This window comes from Agelaius phoeniceus, chromosome 8 (genome assembly GCF_051311805.1).
Source record: "Agelaius phoeniceus isolate bAgePho1 chromosome 8, bAgePho1.hap1, whole genome shotgun sequence".
Lineage (NCBI taxonomy): Eukaryota > Metazoa > Chordata > Aves > Passeriformes > Icteridae > Agelaius > Agelaius phoeniceus.
The window spans coordinates 759,174-782,892 of record NC_135272.1 but is presented as its reverse complement, the minus strand read 5'-3'; the positions used below and the strand labels follow the sequence as shown (position 1 = coordinate 782,892).

General features: G+C 50.7%; 1 protein-coding gene across 1 annotated transcript; it reads left to right on the top strand.

Annotated features, from left to right (window-relative positions):
- Positions 1 to 7,071: 7,071 nt before the first annotated feature.
- On the top strand, positions 7,072 to 7,659 carry LOC143694678 (olfactory receptor 14J1-like). The gene has a single exon (XM_077182676.1). The coding sequence runs from the start codon at positions 7,072 to 7,074 to the stop codon at positions 7,657 to 7,659; it is 588 nt and encodes a 195-aa protein (XP_077038791.1).
- Positions 7,660 to 23,719: the final 16,060 nt, after the last annotated feature.

Genomic DNA, 23,719 nt, shown 5'->3' with positions numbered 1-23,719 from the left:
ACTAACAGATGACCGGAGATGTCCTTGGTGAAACTGCTCCTGCACCAGCTTATGTGCCTGAATGAGACTTTCCCCTTTTAAGGGCCATTGCTCAACCCACACCAGGTCCTCTGTTTTTCATCGGAGTGGGATCAGGAAAGTCCATGTAATGGCCGTTGTTAGCCCAAAGGGTGCTCATTTGTCAGCACTACTCCCATTTGAGCCAAAATATCCCGACCAATGAGGCACTGCACAGTAGGGGGCAAAGGTACAATTGAGAAAACATTCTGTAAACTTTTTCCGTCAATAGTTACAGATAACATGGGTGATTTTCTTGCAAGTGTTAGGCCTCCAACCCTGGTAACTGTCCCTGTGGTTGGCTGTAATGGCCAGTTGTGGGGCCAGAAATCTGGACTAATAATGCTGGAGTCTGCACCAGTATGTAATAAACCTTCCAAGGTTTGCCTCCCACCCTGCTACTCTATTATTACAGTGTGCTTTGGTCGATCATTCAGGTTCCTTGTTAATAGAGTGAGTCCTCCAGTGGAACCAAAGCCTCGTTCCCCTCTCAACTGTGATTGACGAGGGGGTAAAGTTTTAGTCATCTGCTCCAATGGAACCAATTGAGCTATCCTCTCTTGATTCGTACTGGCGGAAAAGGAGTATGCACCATGGCACAAAAATTTCCCCCATATAATCAGCGTCTATTATCCCGGCTAAAACAAACAATCCCATCATAATGGCCGATGATTGTCTCCGGAGCAAAGCTCGGATAGATTGTCCATCAATGATGATTGGTCCCTTTATTCCAGTCGGAACCTTTTCCAGTTGGGTGGTCATCAATGTTACTGCTGCTGCAGCTGCCACATCCAGCCCGAGGCTCCCGGCAGTGGCTGGTTGAAGGGAAGCTGGGCTGAGGTGTTGACAGGTTGAAGGGAAGCTGGGCTGAGGTGTTGACAGCAGCTACTTGTGTCTGGGCACGGCAGCTTGTGGACGCGCTGGCCTTCCCGTTTCCTGAGCGGGGTCAGCAGGCTCCGGTGTTGTGGGTATCCAAGCGACAATTTTGGCACCAGATGCTGGCTGCTTGACAAGCCCTTTGGGTATGTCCTATGCTTCCACACCGGTAACATTTAAATCAGCCAGCAGATGGAGCCCGTGGAGTATTTGTTGCTGCTGCTTGTAGGGGTGCAAGAGCAGCTAACACCTGACTCTGTGAGGCTGCTGCCTGTTTTTGTAATCCTGCTCCTAACTCCTTAATAGCTTCTACTAACATCGCTTGATTTCCTATGGGCACATTTGCCAATCGTTCTAAAGCTTCTTCTATAGACCAATTAGCTCTTAGGGTATTTAATACGTTCCTGTAGCCTGATTACAGTTCTTGAGTGCGCATTGTTTCAACAAAGTACCCTTCCTGAAATCAGGGACTCCTGCCCGCTCGATAGCATTGGCTGCCTTATCTATATAAGATCCGAATGACTCATCTCTTCCTTGCTTTATTCCCATATAAGAGGGGACCCCGCCTGGCTCTTTTATCCTATCTATAGCCAACAGCACCAGGTGCATAGCCTCCCAACATTTATCAGGACCGAGTAACGCCTGTGCTTCTGTCCGAAGAAAAGGCCCCAGACCCATTAGCTCCTCTAGGGTTATCCTGTGTAACGGGTCACCTGGCTGCCGTATTACTGCTACGCATTCCTGGCAGAGTGCCTGCCAGTGTGCATTAAACAAGAGCTGCTGATGCTGAGTGAAGATAAGCTTCACTATTCCTCTGCAATCAGCCAGCAGTAACACCTGAGTCCCCTGGATATCGTCAAGCATTTGTTTTGTGGGCTCACTGGTTAGCCCAAATTGACTAACTGGGGACCGTAATTGCGACAGCAGCTTCCAGTCTAGAGCAGTTATTGTTGTTTGAAACCCGCCCCCTGCCACAGGTGAATATATCACCGGACAAGCAACATCCATAGCTGCTTTTATAGGCTCTTTATCCCCCGTAACGATGATATCTTTTGCTACCGCTGCCCATGCCTCCCTTCGCCCCCGTGCAATGGCCCCCGCTAGGTCACTCTCTGACCCAGGGATCGGCTCATTACCAGGAGGAGGAGATGGAGGGTTTGACACAGGCGGTGCAGGCAGTGCTGTTGTAGCACAGGCGGTGGGTGAGCTGCTCCTTGAAGCAGGAGCTGATGTTGGTGGCAAAATGACTGCAGATGTGGCAGGAGGTCACAGACAATTGAACCAGTCCCCATAACTCTTATTCTTATCACACGTCATGCTAGCTTGCTGTGCAGCCTTCTTTTCTGCCTGATATTGTAATAACTCATTATGCACAACTCGCCATAGCTTTCCCAACTTTTTTGCAGTTTTATCTTCATCTATAACTGCCTCCCACAGCGTCTCCAAATTTACGCCGCTCCGTTAGTTCATGTACTATATGAGGATTTTGAAAAATTCCTTGTTCACACCCGTAAGCTAACCTGGGAAGCTCTTTCTGCAAATCTATGCCCTTAACATGACGCTTTTGTAAAAAGCAAGTAAATAAATCATATGCTGCTTGCCTTTTTCTTTCCATTTAAAGAACGTCAGTGCTGTTGCAGCCCCACAAGGTCTCGGCAGCACGTATCGGCCGGGCTCTTCATTGAGGTCACCCAGGGCGCGGCACCTTCCCTTTTTCAGCAGTGCTTATTCGCAGTCCTTGCTGCGACAGGACCCTAACTCCACTGATCCACCGTGGTTGCCGTTACAGGAATCACATCACAGGGTCACCATATGAGGGAAATCAGCACAAGAAATGCGGCACTCAATATGCGTGATCAGCAAGTCTCAAACTTTATTGATGGTTCACACATATTTATATTGGTGTTAATGAAGCTTATACATATTGCAAAGCTGAGCTCATTATTGGTTAATTACTTATTGGCTAACCACACCTATATTCTGATGGTTATTTTGTTACTACTTCTACATTCTTGTGGTTATTCTGCTGAAACTATCCTCATATTTTTGGCAAAAGATCCTCTCCCCCATCCTGCTGTTGCACCAAGGTCACAATGTCCTTGTCAGTGGTTGGACACCAACTGCTGAATCCTAGACTTGTCTCTGTCTAACTGAAGCAATGGTATTATGTCGACGTTACCTTTCTCAGCTAGCCAACTGTCCACAAAGCTCTCCACATTGCCTTATCCTAATGAGCCCCATGGTGCATTTGGAGCTGAGCCCTTGAACCTCAGGGCCTGGGAGGAAATTGCACAAACCTTTCCAGGATTCAAAGTCAGAAGAAAACTCCAAAGTGTCTCAGAGCATTAATGGGTCTCACTGAGATCCATCCCGAACACAGGCTCCTCATGGACTCCTTGGAGGAGAGAATTGGTGGCCAGGATGGCACAAAAATCTCTTGGACACTCAGTGTGGAAAGGAAAATCCAAACTACCTTAAAAAACTTGAGTATCTCCAAGCATTACTGAGCACCACTGAGTGCCAGTACAAAGCTCTCCAGGGACTCATTAAAGCAGATAATTGGGGCCATGATTGCACAAACCTCTCACAGAGTCTGTATCAAAATGGAAACACCAAGTACCTTCAAATAACTGAAGTACCCTGAAGCATTAATGAGCCCACTGAGTGTTGTTACTGACAAAGCCTCTCCAGGGACTAATTACAGCAGATAATTGGAGCCCATGATTGCAGAAACCTCTCAGAGACTCCAAGGCAAAAGCCAAAGCCAAAGTCCTTTGAAAAAGCTGCAGTCCCTGCAGGGAGCATGAAGGAGCCCCCAGGGCCATTGCTGAGCAAGGCTCCCCAGGGACTCCTTGCAGCAGATCCTTGAGGCCACTGGGATGTGGGCTAGGGGGGGATGCTGAGGGCAGCACAAGGGGCTGACAGTGCCCAGCCTGGCTGGGGCTGTGCCAGGAGGCCCCAGGGCCTCAGGACAAGGTGTCTCCTTCCAGCCCTTGGTGGCACAGACCCTGCTGTGGCCCAGGGCACCAAGACTTGGCTTCTCTTTGTCCCCACCTGTCATCACTGCCTGGAGTTCTCTGCTCTGCCTGGGGCCTGGGGACACTTGCTCAGTCGTGTCCCTCAGTGGGACCCATTAAAAGTCCAAGAAAGTTTGGAGTTGGATTCTGCCTTGGAGTTCTGGAGAGGTTTCTTCAGCTGCCTCTCAGGGACTGATGTTCAGGGCCTGAGCACAAAGCCCCAGAGGCTGATTAAAGTCCTTGTGCTGTGTCTGTGCTGCTGAGCTGGGCTGGGCTCCTGGCACAGAGGCAGCTCCTGGTCACCAAGAAGAGCTTCAAAAGCACATTTCTCTTGATGAGCAGCTCTTGTGCCAGCCCAGCAGGGCTGGGGCACTGCCTGCAGCCAGCCCGGGCACAGCACAGAGGCACAGAGAGCTTCAATCAGTCAGGGCTGGGAAGGGGCTGAGAAGTGCCTGGGGCACAATCACTGCCAGCCCTTGGCACAGGAACCTCTGGCTGCAGGACAGTGCAGCTGCAGCTCCTGGAGCCATCTCCTGCAGCTGGAACATGCCAATGCCTGCAGAGCCTGTGAGTACATTCTCTGCTTGTCTCTTGTGCAGAGCAGCCAGGGGTGCCCAGGGCTGTCCTGCAGAGCAGGGTCCTGCAGCCCAGGGCGCTGTGCTGGGGCAGGGACTCTGCTGCCTGCCAGGGACAGCTCTCAGCCGGCCCTGGCAGCTGCTGCCAGCACTGGGGAGAAGCTCTGGGGGGAAGGAGCCGCCCTGAGCAGGGCAGGGGCTGCTGCTGAGAGGGGCTGGGTGGGGCAGGGCTGCTCCCAGCTCCAGACCAGCCTGGGCACAGCTCAGGAGGGCACTTCCCAATGTTGGTAACCCTCGGATTGCTGGAAAGATCAGGAGCTTTCCTGAGAGTGTTTTCTGTTTCCTGCTTGGAGCAGGGTGGGAAAGTTGGGGTGATGGCAAAAAGATTATTGCTTTTTATACATTTCTGATACATTCATAGCTCTGTAAATTACTATTATATAGTTATAAATCTACATTCCTTACTTAACACTACTAAATTCCTATTAACTATATTAAACTACTCTTATATACTTATATAAATATAATCCTTAATTAACTCTAGTACGTTTCCTAACCATTCTCTTAGATTTTAGAAAAATGAGCTCACTGTCAAAATACATTCCTGAAATACTGTCTTATAGTCTTATTATCAAATAGTCCTATTATCAGGAAGAAAACCTACAAAAACATTTTTTTTATTGACTAGAATGTGAGCAGTCATAACAAAAAGTGAAGGTAAAGAAGCCCTTGGACCTATTCCAATGCATTGAGCCAGGGTGTGTAACTGGGGCAACTGAATCTGCTATTGGATGTTCCTGTTCAATATCCTAATTAATCAACCTTGATAAATTGTTGAAGTCAGGCACCGGGTGTGCCCCATCCCCATTGGGACACCTGGAAGCTTCCAATTTATGTCTGGTTTTTACTTTACTGTTCTAACACTGTTGCAAGGGTTGTTTTTTTTTTTTTTTTTCTCTTTTGATTATAGACAACAGGGGGATGAGAGGAGCAGAACAGGAATTGTAATCAGATACAGAATATTCTGAGTTGAAAGGGACACACAGGATCATCCAAGGAGTGTTTGAACATTTACAGAGAGTCCAGAACTGTACATTTGGGTGGTCAGTGTCTCTGCTGGGAGCCTCCCAAAGGGCCCTCAGCCACCCCTCAGCCCTGCACAGCAGCAGCATCACCTCTGCAGGGCCCAGCAGGGCTCTCCTGAGCTGCCCTTGCCCAGCTGCACACAGAGCCTGCCCCAGCCAGGGCCCTGCACACAGGCAGGTTTCTGTAGGGCCCCAGCCAGGGCACGCAGGCTGGGATGGGCTCTGTGAGCGCTGCCAGGGACAAGGCTCCTCTCAGGAGGGAATGTCCAGGCCCAGGGAGATGCTCAGGGAAGGAGAGGGGGCTGAAGAGAGCAGGGCTGGGGCAGGAGGGCACTGTTGGTGTGTGGGAGGTGCCGGGCACAGCTGGGCACGGGAACACTGTCCTGAGTGCCCGGCTGTCTCTGCCCTGCCCTCTCAGGCACAGCACCACAACATCTGCTCTTGCTTCTGCCCTGCCCTGACATTGGCACTGTTATCTGCTGCTCTCAGGGAGGCTCTGGCATCTGCAGCAGCTGAGTCAGGCACTGCCCTTGGCATTCCTGCCTGGCAGGGCTGTCCATGGGAATGGGGTGTCCAAGCTTCCCTGGCACCTGTGGGGCTGTGGGCAAAGCAGTCCATGGGAAAGGGGAATGAGCTGAGCCCCCTCCCTGAGATCCCATCATGAGCACAGCCAGGGATCTCCTTGCTGTGCCCTGCCAGGCTCTGAGCTGCCCTCCTGGGTGCAGATCTGTGCCAGAGCCTCTGGGAGTTCCCTGAATGTCCCACGGGGAAGGGCAGAGCTGCCACAGCTGAGGAAATGCTGCTGGGTTTGCCCAGGGAGCCGTGAGTGTCCTTGGCACAAGGGGGTGCTGAGAACTTGCCCAGAGACCTTGAGAGAGGGTGAGACATTCAGGGATCCCTCTGCTCTGGGCAGGGTCTGGTTTATACCAAGGTGACCCAGGAGTGTGATTGTGCTCTGATTGCAGCCAAAGGTTCTCCCACATCAGGACGAAGAGCAAGTGTGTCCAGCTGTAGGGATTGTCTACAGGGAATGGCCCAGGTTTGGCCCAAAGCAGCCTCTCCTGACTTGTCACTGTCCTTTCTCCATGAACAGGTGCCCATGTGCAGCCACAGCCAATGTCGAACAGCAGCTCCATCAGGCACTTCCTCCTGCTGGCATTGGCAGACTCGCGGCAGCTGCAGCTCCTGCACTTCTGCCTCTTGCTGGGCATCTCCCTGGCTGCCCTCCTGGGCAACGGCCTCATCATCAGCGCCATAGCCTGTGGCCACCACCTGCACACACCCATGTTCTTCTTCCTGCTCAACCTGGCCCTCACTGACCTGGGCTCCATCTGCACCACTGTCCCCAAAGCCATGCACAATTCCCTCTGGGACACCAGCAACATCTCCTACACCGGATGTGCTGGACAGGTCTTTTTCTTTCTGTTCTTCATCTCAGCAGAGTATTCCCTCCTGACCATCATGTGCTACGACCGCTACGTGTCCATCTGCAAACCCCTGCACTATGGGACCCTCCTGGGCAGCAGAGCTTGTGCCCACATGGCAGCAGCTGCCTGGGCCAGTGCCTTTCTCAATGCTCTCATGCACACGGCCAATACATTTTCCCTGCCCCTGTGCCATGGCAATGCCCTGGGCCAGTTCTTCTGTGAAATCCCACAGATCCTCAAGCTCTCCTGCTCCAAATCCTACCTCAGGGAAATTGGGCTTCTGGTGTTTTCCATCTGTTTAGGACTTGGATGTTTTGTGTTCATTGTTTTCTCCTATGTGCAGATCTTCAGGGCTGTGCTGAGGATCCCCTCTGAGCAGGGAAGGCACAAAGCCTTTTCCACCTGCCTCCCTCACCTGGCTGTGCTCTCCCTGTTAGTCAGCACTATCATATTTTCCTACCTGAAGCCCCCCTCCATGTCCTCCCCATCCCTGGATCTGGCCCTGTCAGTTCTGTACTCGGTGGTGCCTCCAGCCCTGAACCCCCTCATCTACAGCCTGAAGAACCAGGAGCTCAAGGCTGAAGTGTGGAGACTGATGACTGGAAAATTTCAGAGATATTGAACTGCTGGCCAGTGTCTGCCAATCACTTGTAATAAAAGTCATCTGTGATATTCCTTTTTGGTTTCATTTTGGAGGTTCTTTTCCTTTGTTTTATTTTTTTCATATTGTCTGCAGAGAAATGTCACTTTTTGTGCTATTTCTCATTTTGTTTCTCTCCACCTTCCCTGTGATCACAGACTGTGTCAATGAGGGGTTGTGCTCTCAGTGGCTTTAAAGGAACTAAGGGATCTCCCAGCAGAGTTTTCTGCAGGGATGCCCTTTTGTTGCCTTTTCTGGAGCTGCAGCAGCAATGTCTGTGTGCAGAGCTGGGGCAGATCAGTGCTGGCCCAGCAGCTGTGCCGAGCAGCAGCAGCAGCAGCACTTGGTGTTGCCAGTGCTGCTGCCGTGGCCCTTCCCCGCTGCCCTGGTGGCCCTGGTGTTGCTGCAGGGCCTGAGTGCTCTCGGGGCCGGGCACAGCCCTGGGGGTGGCAGTGCCGGGGCTGCAGCAGGGACAGGCCATGGGCACTGCTGGGGCAGCGCTGACGCCTCAGGCCAGGCCCTGGGGGCTCCAGGCTCCTTGCCCAGGCTCTCTCCAGAACACGGCCAGGCCAATGCTCAGCACAGAAACCCCCGTGAGCTGCCCCAGGCTGGCCGTGGGCAGGCTGGGGGCAAACAGCATGGCTGGGGCTCTGCAAGGGCCCTGGGGCAGACGGGAAGGAGCAGCAGAGCAGGGGCTGATCCATGCCCAGTGCGCTGCACAGCCCAGGGCAGCGTCCCAGAGCGTCCTCATGCAGCTGCCAACAACATCCCCCCTCTGCAGCCCTGGCCTCTCCCCCAGCTCACACAGGTGCCCCATCCTTGCAGGCACAGACACGGCAGCACTGCCTCAGCAGCCCCTGTTTGCATTGCACACAGCAGGGGCAGCACCCCCATGCTGTTGCTGTGGGGACATGAACCTGAGGGAGCACAAATGCCATCAGCCCCTGGGGCCAGCAAGGCCTGGGGGACACCAGGGAAACCACTCAGCTTTGTCCTGGCCTCTGCACTCAGCCAGAAAGTTTGTTCCCATCAGCTGGGAGTTTCCTGTGCCACTGCAGACGCTGTTGCTCAGAGCCAGAGCTGCCTGGCAGCCACCCCCAAACTGCCCTAAGCATTTCCTTGGCTGAACCATTGCTTTCTTTACTCTTCCCTGGTACACATTTCTTCCCATTGCCCACCTTCGTTCCCTGCCCTGCAAACAGCCCATCCCTGGTTGCCCTTTCCTCTCTGGCCCCACTCCCCATTGCAGTTCCTGACTTGTCCCCATGGGAACGTCCCTTGGGCAGCAGGATCATCCTACAAGTGCTGCAGGAATTGTCTGCAGGCTCCTGCAGTGCCTGGTGCTGCTCCCTTGCCAGAGGCACCCCAGGCCAGGGGGGCACATCTGGGCTGCTGTGTCTGCCTCTGGGGCTCCCTGTTCTGGGCATTGAGGAGGAGCTGCAGAGGCTCTGCAGGACTGACAGGATGGGCTTTGGGGCTGCCAGGAGAAGCTGAGGGACCTGGGCTGCTGGAGCTGCTGAAGAGGAGGCCCAGGGCTCATCCTGCAACTGCTCCAAGGGTGGTTTCAGAGAATCCCAGAATCAGCAAGGCTGGAAAAGGCCTTGGAGATCATCAAGTCCAACCTGTGCCCTGACACTGGCTTGTGTCCCCTGAGCCTCCTCTTCTCCAGGATAAAAAACCCCAGCAGTTCCCTCAGCCACTCCTCACAGGACTTGTGCTCCAGACCCCTCCCCAGTCTTGTTGCCCTTCTCTGGACACACTCCAGCCCCTCCATGTCCTTCCTAAGTTGGGGGCCCAGAACTGGACACAGCACTTGAGGTGCTGCCCAACCAGTCCCCAGCACAGGGGAAGAATCCCTGCCCTGCTCCTGCTGGCCACACCATTCCTGATCCAGGCCAGGAGCCATTGGCCTTCTTGGCCACCTGGGCACACTGCTGCCTCATGTCCAGCCTGCTGTCCATCAGTCCCTGCAGGTCCCTTTCTGCCTGGCTGCTCTCCAGCCACTCTGTCCCCAACCTGTAGTGCAGCAGGGGTTGTTGTGGCCAAAGTGCAGGACCCGGCACTGGGACTTGTTAAACCTCACCTTGCTGGATTTGGTCCCTGGATCCAGCCTGTCCAGGGCCTGTGCAGAGCCCTCCTACCCTCCTGCAGATCCACACTCCCAGACAACTTGGTGTCACCAGGGTTCCATGAGGCCCCAGAGTGTCCCAATGGTTTCCATGATTCTATGAGGCCTCCCAGTGTCACAATGTTCCTTTGGTTCCATGGGACCCCTTGGTGTCACAAAGTCCCTTGGATCCTTGGGCCCTGCAGTGTCACAATGGCGCCGTGGTCCCCTCAGGCCCTGCAGTGTCACAATGGATCCTTGGTTCCATGAGGTCTGGCAGTGCAGCAATGCTCTCCTTGGTTCCACAGTGTCACAATGGCCTCTTGGTCCCAAGGGTCACCACAGTGTCAAACATGTTTCCTTCATTCCAGGAGTCCCTGAGGAGCAGCCCTGGCCCCTTGGTTCCTCGGGCCCTGCAGTGTCACAATGGCCCCATCATGACACCAGGTCCTGCTCTGTCACAATGCTCTGCATGGTTCCACAAGGCCCTGCAGTGTCACAGTGGCCTCTGTGGTTCCACCAGGACCCAGACTGTCACCATGGACTCCTTGCTTCCATCCAGCCCCACAGTGTCACCATGGCCCCTTGGCTCTGTGCTGCCATGTCGTACACAGTGTCACCATGGTCCTCTTGGTGCCACCAGGCCCCACAGTGTCACAATGGCCCCTTGCTTCCCCAGGGCCCTGCAGTGTCACAATCATCAGAGAATCAACCAGGCTGGAAATGACCTTGGAGAGCATCAAGTCCAACCTGGGACCCAACACCACCTTGTCACCCAGACCATGGCACTGAGTGCCACATTCAGTCTTTCCTTAAACACTTCCATGGATGTTGACTTAGCCACCTCCCTGGGCAGCCCATTCCAATGCCCAACCACAGAATCACAGCCCTGGTGCTGCTGGCCATACCGTTCCTGATCCATTGGAGTGCCAGTAGTTGGATGAGGGAAATGGTGGGGAGGGGATAGGGACAAAGTGTTCTAGATTGTCATCCATTAAGTGTCTTGATTTTCATATCTGTTCAGACTGGATTAGAAGGTGCTAGAGGTCAATATCAATAGGAGATTGCTGATACCAATCTACAAACAGGAAAAAAAAAACTTAACACGACAAAACACTTCTTTCTGCATTGTTTTCAATACAGTATATTCACTTAGAATACACTTCTGAAATCTGTCTAATTATTCACAGAATTTAATAAAAACATAGACTATTCCCTGTGGCTGTTGTTGTTCTGGAATTTTGCATAAATGTTTATGAGCTTTCCTGACTGAATTCCTGAACTGAAGAGCTCAAGAAAGAAGAGGCCTCTGGAGTAGTAAAACTCATCAGCAACCTCCAAGTGGCTGAGGATCCATGCCCATGAGAGCAGCAATGAACAGAAATGGGCACAGCTTTGTGGCTGCCCCAGCTTTGGCATGGGCCCTGAGTCTGGAGCAGGAGCAGCTCTTGAGGGCCCCAAGGCTGGGGCTCTGGTGCTGCCCTGGGCAGATGGGATGGCAGCAGGGGCTGCAGAGCTCTCAGCACCTCAGGCCGAGGGGAGCAGGGCAGCCAGGGAGCCTCCTTTGGCCTTGGCCAAGCACCTTCCCCCATGGCTGGGGCTGAGTCCTGTGGCAGCTGCAGCTGCTGCTGTGCCCTTGGCAGGGGCTGAGGCCGTGGGGCAATGCCCAGAGCAGCCTGGCCTGAGCAGAGCTATAGGGCCAGAGCCGGCTGGGCTGGGCTGGGCTCAGAGAGGCCCTTGGTGCTGCCCAGAGCTCAGGGCAGCTGGCAGAGCTTGCAGGGAGCTGGGCCGGGCTCAGAGAGCCTGGCCCAGAAACCATCAGTGTCCATCTCAGCCTGGCTGAGCGTGCAGGGGCAGGACTCAGGCCAGGCCTTGTGGGGCAGGGCCAGCGCCTGTGCAAGGCATTGCAAACAGGCAAGTGGCCCAGAGAGGAGGCTGCTCTGTGCCCTTGGTGGCATGGACAGAGCAGGGAGGGGGCCCAGGACATTTGTCAGCACCAGCCTCTGTGCCCATGCCTTGGCAGCCCTGGCTGCTGAGCCCAGCTTTGGCCTGGGCTGAGTTTGGCTGTGGCCCAGCTCCATCCTCCTGCGGGGCTCAGGGCCTGTTCCCAGCCATGGCCAGCCCTGGCTGCCTCTCTGCTGGCCCAGAGGCCGGCAGAGCCCGGGGCAGGGCTGTCTGTGCAGCCCCACAGGTGCCAGGGGCTCTGCAGGAGCTGGCAGAGGCTGCCCAGCAGGGAGGCCATGGGGCACAGAGCCCCAAGGCTGCTGTGGGCACCACGGCACAGGGGCCGTTCCCAGCCGCAATGCTCCTGGCCTGGGCTGGGCCTGCACAGGGGCTGGGCCACCATGGCTGGGCCAGCACAGGGCCACAAAGGGGCCACGCAGCCGCTGCCGGGGCTGACAGCAAGGCCAGGCACACACAAGCAATTGCTGAGCATGGCCTGCGCTGGCCAGGCCTGACTGTGCCAAAGGCAGAGCTCAGCTGCCCTTGGGGGCTGCAGCAACACTCCAGAGCCCAAAGAGCCTCCATGGCTGGGCTGGAGACCAAGGCTGCAGCAGGGAAATGCAGGGCTGCTGCAGGATGGGGAGGCCATTGAATTCCAGCACACACCTCAGCTCTCTGATGATCCCGGCACCATGCTGGGCCCTGTTTCAGACTGGAGCAGAGCAGATGTTGATGGGACAGGAGCCCTGTGGGGCTGTCAGGGACCTGCAGCTTGCAAGGTGCTCTGCTCTCCCTCAGGTGCTCTGGGAGAGATCCAATCCCAGCTGGGCACCTCAGGGCACAAGTGGCACTGCCTGTCCATGGCCACACAACTGATGTCTGCCTGGAAAGGGGCACAGTTTTTAATAACTCTTAGTTTCATAATATGCAAGGAAATTTTTATTATCTGGGTCATTTGAGTACTTTTAAGACATGGCAATGTATTCCCATCAGAAAAGGGTGTCTCCTGGAAGCGTTCTGATGGCAGGAGAAGAAATACTGTTCTTTCAGTCAGCTTGTGTCACCAATATTCAGTCTAATATTTAACATCTCTTTTCCATCAGGTGTTTCCAGCTATCCTGGTTAAATTGTCATGTCTAAGTACATCTCTTCACTAGACCAGATGGATCTATGACTTTTCCATTGCTCCCAGATTTCCTCCTCCAGGTGTTCTCTGGTCATTCAAGTCCCTCTCAACTGACTGGTTTCATGCTTTGACCTCCAGGGAGTTGCCCAATTTTCTGATGTTCAAATAAATATGAAATCAGTAAACATCCTAATTGTCTTTATATCTATCACAGAATTACATTTTCTTATGTCTCTGTCTAAAACTGTTCCAGTACAGAAATCCCCTGGGGATCTGGACATTTCAGATGCTGCTGGGACATCCCAGAGAGCTGAGGGAAGAGCTGGGATGGTTCTTGAACTGTTCAAATGTCCAACTTGTGTTTGCTGGCAAGAAACCTTTCTGTGCCTCTGAGTGTCACCAGGCCCTGAGCCCAAAGGACACAAACCTGATGAGTTGTGGGTCCCACTGCAGGGGCTGCACTTGGACCTTGGCTCTGCACAGGAGAGCTCTTCATCCCCTTTCTCTCTTTTCCTCCCTCTGGGAATGGAGGGAGCTCCTGACTTCAGCCTGTGTCTCGTGTGTGCAAAGAGCAAATCTGGGCAGAATCGGGGCAGGGAGGGTTTGGGGAGACCTTGGGATCTGTGCTGGGCACAGAAGGTGTTTTCCATTGCTCTGAGACTGTCTGCTGTGGAAAGCGGATTTAATATCCAGCAGAGGAATGACTTTTGCATTTGATGGAGCTGTGCCTTCCCTTGGCTTTGTTGGCTGACAAGAAATGAACATCCCTCTGTGTCTCGGGCAGCTCCTTCTGCAAGGAAAGCAGGTGGGAGTTGGAGCCAAGGAGCTGAAAGCTGCAGGTGCAGCCTGGGCTGGAGGGAGCTCAGATTTGCACAAGGCTGCTCTGAGTGCCAGGGCTTGGATGGGGGAAATGGTGGGGTGGGGGTAGGGACAGAGTCTGATTGATTGTCAGCCATGAAGGGTCTTGATTTTAATATCTATTCAGACTGCGTGAGGAGGTACTTGGATACAGTGTCAATTGGAGATTGCACATATTGATTTATGAACAGGAAAAAATCCTAAACAGGACCTAAAAAATGTTTTCTCACTGTCCTTTTAAATATAATGCATTCACTTTGGATAGACTACTGAGATCTGTCTAATTAACCACAAAGGATTTGAAAATTAAATCAAAGTATTCCCAGAGGCTTGGCTTGTTCGGGTGTTCTGAATGTTAATGAGCCCTGGGACACTGAATTCCTGCACTGAAGAGCTGAAGGCTGAACAGGCCTCTGGAGCAGGGAAATTCAGCAGCAGCCTCCAAGTTGCTGAGGATGTCAGCAGCCCCCAGTGAGGCCATCCCTGCCCAGAGACCGTGGGGGAATGGGCAGACAAGGAGAGCGTCCCTGGGGCTGGGGCAGCACAACTCAGAGGCACCAGGGGCTCCAGCTGGGCAATGGAGTGTGGAATGTGGCTGGGAAAGCCCTGCCTGGGCTGGGCCAAGCAGGACACACAAGCCCTGACCCCCATCCCCCCAAACAACTCTCTCAAGGAGACATTTAAAAGGAATTACAGTTGTTTGTGTACTCTGAGTTGGACTCCCTGGAGAAATACCAACAAGGGAGTCTCAGGAGCTCAAAAGAACAAAACAGTCACTACCCGGAGCTTTGGAAAATCAGAGAAACTTTGGCAAATGGTTTATTATGACATTGTAGTAATTTCAGTTTGTTAATTTAAGATTTTTCTAATATTGAGATTTCTTAATTAATGTATTGATGAGTGTGGTGAGTTTTAGTGTTGGTTAATTATTTATGTATTTTTTTTGTTGTGAGATAGGATTATGGGAAAGGTAAAGTAGTCCTAACATTTTAAAAGGGTATAGAGAAATTTTTATTAAAAGTAAATTGAAAAAGAAAAAAGTAGTAAGAATTAAAATAAACCCTTTAGAACACTTTTTTTTCTTTACAACTTTTTCTTTTTACTGACAATGTAAAGAAAATAAACTTAAAATTTCTAGTTGGTTTACTATTTCTAGAATAGTCTTTTTTTAGTTTACTTTAGTAGAGAAGTTTTTCTTGTTAAGGTTATGGAGATTTTTTTACAAGAAGAAAAATTTTTTTTTTGTGGTTCTTAATTCTGTCATGGATAACAGTTGTCTGGGGAACTTTGTTCTTGTGAAGTTGTTTTTATTGCTACAAGTTTTTTTACATCTTGCAGATGGGCCATGTCAACTTATGGGGTATTGTTTTAAAGATGAGTTCTTTAAGGGTAAAAGCTTTTATTTTTTACTTTTAAAATTATTTTTATCTCTGGGAATAGAGATCTTCTCTTGGGGATACTGGATTACTTGGATTTTTTCCCTCCTGTTTAAACTTTAGATGAAATTATGGTTATTTTAACATTTGTTTATTTTAGTATAGAAGGGTTTTTTTATATTAATTGTAATTTTTTTAAAAAGTTTTTTGTATTATAAAGAAAAAGAGTTTTTTCATTATAGTTTACAAGAGGATTTTAGTTTTAAGATTAAGGTATTTTTTCTTTTTTTACTTGGGATTTATTTTCTCCTTTACTGACTTTAATGTTTTTATATATTTTTTTATATGCTGGTATTTTGGTTTTTTCTTTTACTCGATGGAGCAATGAAGTATTGAAAGGATTAACACCTGACCTGCCAGTAACTTGTGGTGGAAGTTGTGGTTGGGTTGTGTTAGAATTGGTTTAATGGTTGGTTTTGGGGGGGGTTTTTTGTGTTTAATTTTAGTTGTAGGGTTATTTTGTACAGGTGGTAGGTTGTAGGGGTTTTTGGTTTGAGTTGTGTTGGGGTGGGAGGGGACTTGATGGTAAGATTTTAACAGCTGTGGCTGGCTTTGTTCTGGTTGGGGTTTTGTAGCCTCTTTTGTTTTCCTGTTTGGGAGTTGTTGAGGTTTGGTTTGGTCAGAATGGGGACAATGGGGGTGGGGGGGGCGCGGCCTGGGGAGGCGGGAAGGGGCTCAGCCCATGGCAGGGTTGCTTGGTTTGGTTTGGTTTGGTTTGCTTTGGTTGAATGGGGGCCGGGGCCAGGGCTGCTGCTTCTTTGTCGACTGGAAAAGAAAGGAGATTCCTGGGTTTTTTTGTCTTTTACATTTGTGTTTAACAGAGGCGTGTTCAGTATCTCAGTGGGTTAACAGATTGTCAGTAACACAAGAAGTTTTGTATTACTTTTTAAAATTCTTCTAATGTCAAATTACAACAGATATTCAATCAACAAAAAACATTTCTCAAAGCATTGACTTGGCCCATTCAACTTCACAAACTCTAAGCCTGTTCAATTTAATGTTAATAAGAATTTACAGGAGCACAGAAACAGAAGAAGACACAGAAAGAGAGAAAGACAAAAAAGATGTAGAGAAGCACACACAGAGCTTCCAACTCCTGCATTCCAGCAGTGTTCAGATGGAAATTCCAAGAGGAGGTAGGGTCAAGATCTCTGCTTGCCTTGTGGTCAGCCTTCTATACCCTTTGGTCTCCCTGAGCCCTTCCCCCAGGTGGGGCTTGGGCTCATTTGGTCCCTCAGGAGCTGGGCTGGGGCTGCAGAGGTGGCTGTGGAGCATTGCCTGTGCTGTGCCAGGGACTGGCAGCCACTGCTGGGCTGGGATAGAGGCTCTGGGGGGATTGGGGTTCCAGGGCAGGGCAGGGCTTCCAGGGCAGGGCAAGGCTGGACCTGCCCCTTCCTCCCCCATGCATGAAATGTTTCCAGCCAACAATCTCCTCCAATTTGTCACAACAGGCAATATTGGAGGTGGAACCCAAATTCTGGCCATGGGCACCTGACTGAGAAGGACAGTTCTTTTCCATAGGAAGGAAAGCACAGAGCCCCAGTGTTTGGAGAGCCTCAGTAGGCCAAGACCAGCCAGACTTGTCAGGAATGGAAGATTTTGTCTGGGACCAGACTTTAGATATAGGGAATTGTGGAGGTGGAACACCAATCTCAGCCATGGGCACCTGGAGAAGCAGGACAGTTCTTTATCATAGGAAGGAAATCACAGAGCCTTCCTCAGTGTTTTTTGAGACAGATGCAAAGTGACTCTTGTAAAACCACTGCAAGACAGACTTGTCCTGGGAATATTCCTATTGGAATAATCGCTGGATATAAGGTGTTGTTGTTCTATTCCTGGAGTCCCATACTGTTGTTATCAGATTTCTAAAGTCCATACCTCCTTGGTGTGTTCTTACAGCTGCAGATCTTCACAGCACAGACTCCTTCCTCTACATCTTGTTCTCTCACAGTCCAGGGCTCCTCCAAGGCTCTCCCTGACTGGCTAATCTGCCCCCTTTTATCCCAGTTATCTTCATTGGTCACAGCTAGAGCCCAATTAAGGACATCGCAGCTGCAGCCCATCAAGGACAACCGGGACCCCCCGGGGCAAAGCCTTGATACAGATATTCAAATACAATACATTTCCTCTACTATAATAAGGAAATTTGGAGGTGGAATCCCAGTTCTGGCCACGGGTGCCTGGAGGAGGAGAAGAGTTCTTTTCCATAGGAAGAAAAGCACAGAGCTCCAGTGGTTCAGCAGCAGATGAGAAGAGACCCTCAACATGCCAGGGTCAGCTGGACCAGTCAGGCAGCCCCTGGGAGGCCAAGCCAGCCAGATCTGTTCTGTGTTCCCTTGGTTTTGTGGGGCCCTACAGTGCCACAATGGTGCCTTGGATCCACGGGGCCCTGCCGTGCCATAATGGTGGCTTGATCCCATGGGGTCCAGCAGTGTCACAATGGCCCCTTGTTTCCATGGGGTCCAGCAGTGTCACAATGGCCCCTAGGTTCCAGAAGGCCCCACAGTGTCACAATGGTCCCAATGATTCCATGGGCCCTGCAATGTCACAATGGACCTTTGGACCCTGGGGGTTTGCAGTGTCACAATGGTCTCCTTTGGCTCCACAGTGTCACAATGGACCACTGATGACAGGAGGCCCCTCTGTGTCACCCTGGAGCTTTGGTTCCATGCAGCCCTGCAGTGTCACAAAGGCCTCTCGGTTTCAGGAGGCCCCACAGTATCACAATGGTCCTCTTGGTTCTGTGGGGACCCCCAGGGTCACAATGGTCTCACCGGTTCCATGAGGCCTGACAGTGTCACAATGGTCTCTGTGATTCCGTGAGTCCCCTTAGTGTCACATTGGTCTCCTTGGTTCCATGAGGCTGTGACGTGTCTTAATTGTGTCTCCATGATCCCATGAGGCCTTGCAAAGTCACAATGGACCCTTGGCTCCATGGGGTCTCGCAGTTTCACAATGGACCCTTGGTCCCATGACACCTCAAATTGCCTGTCCTTGCAGCTTTAGTCTGAAAGCAACCCTTGGATATTTGGGGAGTATTAGGGGTGGAATTACATTTCAGCCATGGGTTCCTGGAAGGAAGGTTGGATCCCAGTGTTTCAAAGGCTGATTAGAGGCAGCCCCAAGGAGGCCAAGGCAAGCCAGACAGGGAAGAATCCTTGGATAGACAGAGTTTGGGAGGCCAAACCCCACTTTTGTCTATGGGCATCTGGACAAGAAAGACAATTATTTTCCATAGGAAGGAAAGTACAGAGTCCCAGTGTTTCAAAGGATGATGAGAGCTGGCCCTCAGGAAGCCAAGGGAACCTGGACAGTCCTAGCAGCTTTTGTCTGGGAGCCATCCTTGGATATAAGGAATTTTGGAGGTAGATCCTCAGTTTTGGCCATGGATGCCTGGACATAAAAGATGTTTTTTTGCATGGGAAGAAAAGGACAGGCCCCCTTTTTTTTGAAGGCAGATGAGAGTTGCCCCCCAAAAAACCAAGACCAGCCGGAGCTGTCTGTCCTGACAGGTGACATATGGGAATAATCCTTGGATATAATCAAATTTGGAGGAGGGATCCCAATTTCAGCCATGAACCCCTGGAGGAGAAGGACAGTTCTTTCCCACAGGAAGGAAAGCACACAACTCCAGGGCTTCAGGGGCAGATGAGAAGTGACCCTCAACATGCCAAGGTCAGCTGGACCAGTCAGGCAGCCCCCAGGAAGCCCAGCCAGCCAGACCTGTTCCATGTTCTTGGATCCTTGGGGCCCTGCAGCATCACAATGGCCCCTTGGTTCAATGAGGCTCTGTAGGATCACAACAGATCTTTGTTTCCATGAGGCCCAGCGATATAACAATGGTCTCCTTGGCTCCACAGTGGCACAATGGCCCCTTGCTTCCATGAGGCCTTGCAGGGTCAAAATGGTTTCCTTGTTTCCATGGGATTGCCAAATGCCACAATGGCCCATTGGTTCCATGAGGTCTCAGAGTCTCAAAATGGCCCCTGGGTTCTATTGGGTTCTCCAGGATCACAATGGCCCCTTGGTTCCACCAGGCCTGGATGTGTCACAATGGTCCCTTGCTTCCATGGAGACCCACAGTGTCACAATGGCCCCTTGCTTCCATGAGACCTTGCAGGGTCACAGTGGCTGCCTTGGTTCTGTGAGGCCCTGTGGTGTCACAATGGCCCCTTGGTTCCATGGGGACTCAGAGTGTCAGAATGGTCTCATTGGTTCCATGAAGCCCTGAAGTACGGAATGGCCCCTTGGTTCCATTGGGCTCCTCACTGTCACAGGAATTCTCAGTTCCACGGAGCCCTGCAATGTCACAGTGCTCTGCTTGGTTCCATGGTGCCACTCAGGGTCACAAGGGCCCCTCAGCTCTACAAGGCCCCACAGTTTCACAGCAGCCCCTTGCTCCCATGAGGCCGTGCCATGTCACAATGGTCTCATTGGTTCCACGAGGCCCTGCAGCTCCACAATGACCCTTGAAGTGTCACAATGGTCTCAGCAGGTTCGCCCGCTTATTCACAATGGCCTCCTTGGTTCCATGATGCCCTGTAGTATAACAATGGTATCCTAGGTTCCACAGTCAGGATGGCCCCATTGTCTCATGGAGCCCCACAGCCCCTTATAGAGCCCCATGGCCCCTTATGGAGCCCCACGGCCCCTTATGGAGCCCCACAGGGCCACTGTGATCCCCGCGATTCCATAAGGCCCTGCAGTGTCACAATGGCCCCTTGGTTCCAGTGGGTCCTGAAGTGTCATTATGGTCTCCGAGGTTCCATGAGGCCCCACAATGTCACAATGGACTTTTGCTTCCATGAGCTTTTGTAATGCCAACCACAGTCTCCTTGGTTCCACAGTGATACAATGGACCCTTGGTTCCATGAGGTTCAGTAGCATAACATGGATGCCCTGATTCCATGAGATTGTGCAGTGTCACAATGATCTCCTTGGTTCTGCAGCCCTGCTGTGGCTGCTGTGTAACAAGGGACCTGTGATACCATGAGGTTCCATAGTATGGAATATTAATCCCAATATTTCCGGGTGGGACATGCCTGGCCTCGTCTGACCCTTGCTGCTGGACCAAAGGCGGCAGCTGCGGTGTTTCACCTCAGAGATACCTTTGGCCGGCTGGGTGCTGCAGCTGGGCACTCGGAACAAATCCAGGCAAAGTAGGAACTCAGTTTACCTCTGGTGGAAAAGGTTCAGGTGTTGGTGAAGAGAAAGGAGAGGATTCTATCGTAGAGTTTTAATCCAGAGTTTATTCCAGGATGACAGACCTCTGAATCTTGTAACAGCTCCCAATAGAATCCCGACCGCATGGTCTCGTGTCCTTTTAAGCCCCGGGGACAGGGGGAGGGGAGGGACAGGTGAGGGCCAACCAGGTGGGAGGAGGGGAAGGCTCAAGGGATAGAGACACTTGGACAGGCCAATGAGCTCGGACCTGAGGGGCATCTTTTGAACTTCTGCCAACAACACCATGACCCTGCTGGAATGTTAAGATTGATGGACAGCTCTTAGCAGGAGGGCAAAGGGGAAAGGAGAGGTTGGAACACTTGGGGGGTTGGGATAGGTGAAACAGGAAATGGCATCACACTGCAAGAATAAAAATTTTGGACAATTGGAATTAGGACAATATGAGACAATAGAAACAAAGAGTCACGGACGTCCAGGTACCCTTTTCTGGGCAGCAGAAGCCTTAATAAAGACACACATTAACAGAGGATTAACCCTTAAAAACAATAGCCTATTGCATATTCATACATCTCATACATGATGCATAAATTCCATTCAAATATAGGATTCTGTCTGGTGATCGTCAACTTTTTCCTCTTCATCCTAATGGCATTGTCCTGGCTGAGCGAGGCGGGAAGAAGTTCATCTCTTCTGATAAGAGAGCAACAAATTCTTTTTCTCTGAAAGATTTAGGCGTCCTGTGGCTGCTGTCTTGGTGCGAGTCCTTTCTTTAGAAAAAAAGTATCCTACAAAGCATAATTTCAATTTTAACATTTTGTCATAACCTAAAACTATATTTAGCACACTACTTAAGAGAATTAATACAGCACACCTTTCTAACACAACACATAAAATATTCATTTTAATATTTGCAAAAAGCCAATCATAAAATATGCATTTTTCACACAGGGGAACGCTGGGGCTGTCACCAATGGGGTGTCACACACAGGGGAACGCTGGGGCTGTCACTGCTGGGGTGTCACACACAGGGCAACGCTGGGGCTGTCACCGCTGGGGTGTCACACACAGGGCAACGCTGGGGCTGTCACCGCTGGGGTGTCACACACAGGGGAACGCTGGGGCTGTCACCACTGAGGTGTCACACACAGGGCAACGCTGGGGCTGCCACCGCTGGGGTGTCACACACAGGGCAACGCTGGGGCTGTCACCAATGGGGTGTCACACACAGGGCAATGCTGGGGCTGCCCCGCTCCTGCCCTGTCCCCAACAGCTCTGCCAGCGCCTCGAGGGGACACAAAGGCTGAGCCAAAGGGTGAGAATTGCAGAAGGGGCTGAGCTGGCAGGGCCCATTGGGATCAGCCAGTCCAGCCCCCGGCCCTGCACAGTCCCCCCAACAATTGCAGCCTGGGCAGCCCTGGGAGTGGTGTCCAAAGGCCTCTGGAGCTCCGGCAGCCTCGGGGCTGTGCCCATTCCCTGGGGAGCCTGGGCAGTGCCCGAGCCCCCTCTGGGGGAAGAAGCTTTGGCTGATCCCCAGCCCAGCCCTGCCCTGGCCCAGCTCCAGCCGTTCCCTCGGGTCCTTTCCCTGCTCACCTGGGCAGAGATCAGAGCTTGCCCAGAGAAGCTGTGGCTTCCCCTGGATCCCTGGCAGGGTCCAAAGCCAGGTTGGATGTGGCTTGGAGCAGCCTGGGATAGTGGAAGGTGTCCCTGCCCAGGGCAGAGGGTGGAATGAAATGAACTTGAAGGTCTCTTTCAAACCAAGCCATTCTGTGATTCTGTGATTTTGGGAGAGATGCTGGAGCTCTGGCTCAGCTTTATCTCAGACCCAGCAGCAGCCATGGGTGGGATCATCACCTCCTCCCTCTCCCTGAGGTGGGAACACACCCAGTGGCAGTGTGAAAAATGCCAATCACGTGTTAAAATTTTAGAAGTTTAATAGTAATAAAACAGTAATAAAAATTAGAACAATAAGAATTTGGACAATCAAAGTTAGGACAATAAAAGACAATAAAAGCAAAGAATTAGGGATGTCCAGGTGCTTTGCTCTGCCACAAAAGCACACTTTGCTAACAAAGGAAGGAACCCTTAAAAGAAATAGCCTGTTGCATATTCATATATCTCATACATGATTCAAACATTCCTTTCACACAAAGGGTGTCTTCTGCTTAATTTCTGCTGCCCCCCCTCATCTTGTACCTCAATTTCTTGGCTCCTAGAAGTCTGGAAGAAGTCTGGATTGTCCCAATAAGGGGGCAATAATTCTTCTTTTGGTGTCTCGTTGCTGTTACCTTTATGTGAAGAATTTCTTGGTTATCTTATCCATTCCTTGTACTAGTTACAAAAAGTATCTTACATCACATAATTTTTATTTTAATACTATGCTATAGCCTAAAACTATATTTACCACACTGCTTAAAAAGATTAATACAGCACTACAAAAAAAAATGATACAACAAAACTTTCCAACATAACACATATAGTATTCATTTTAATACTTGTGAAGAGCCAATCACATAATACGCATTTTTCACAATCAATAACAGATACAAATCACATTCTGGCAACTCTCTAGGGTAAAAGCTTATTAAAGACATACCTGTAGGGATAACTTTATTCCCTACAGATTCTTAGAAGTACTGCATAGGCTGTGATTAAGTCAAAGAAAGTATGGCAATATACCATCTTTTCCCACCACTCTATGTGCAACTTATTTATTAAGTATTCATACAGTACGTCAGTTGGACACCAAAAGAGAAAACCTGCATCAGCAGCAGCTGAAAACAAAGCTAGAATCTAAGTTGACACATTTCAAAATTTAATCTCTGGGCTTTAAAAGTTATTTAGCTCAATCCAGAAAACAGTTTACTCTCCTACTGAAAAAATAAATATTCTCATTACAACACATTTTCCAGTGATGCAGCTACTGTTAGACAACAAGAGGAAACATATAGGCAGGCAGATTCCTTGCTCCTCTCTTTGTCATCTCAGTAAATTTCCCACCATTAAGATAAATCATGAGAAGCTGCTAGAACACAAAATTCTCTTCCAATTACATACATGTAAAGATCTTCTATTTATTCTTCCCAAGTTAATTTGTAAGGCTTTCATAAAATATTAGAATTATGGTCTTCTCTATTCCAAATGGAAAATGTTTCGTTAGACTAATTCAAGACAAGACTTCACTTTCAACTCGTAACACGTGAGAATGTCACATGAAAGCTGATAAGCAGATTCTGGCCAGAGCACTGGCGTACCTGCTTCAGGCTGGAGTCCCCTGACTGAGTTCTTTTGGCATGTGTTTGGAGTGTCTTACATTTAAACCATGCAAGAGCAAGTCAAAGGCAGGCATCATAGAAATAGCTACTATATAAAAAAAGGTAACATGTTTTA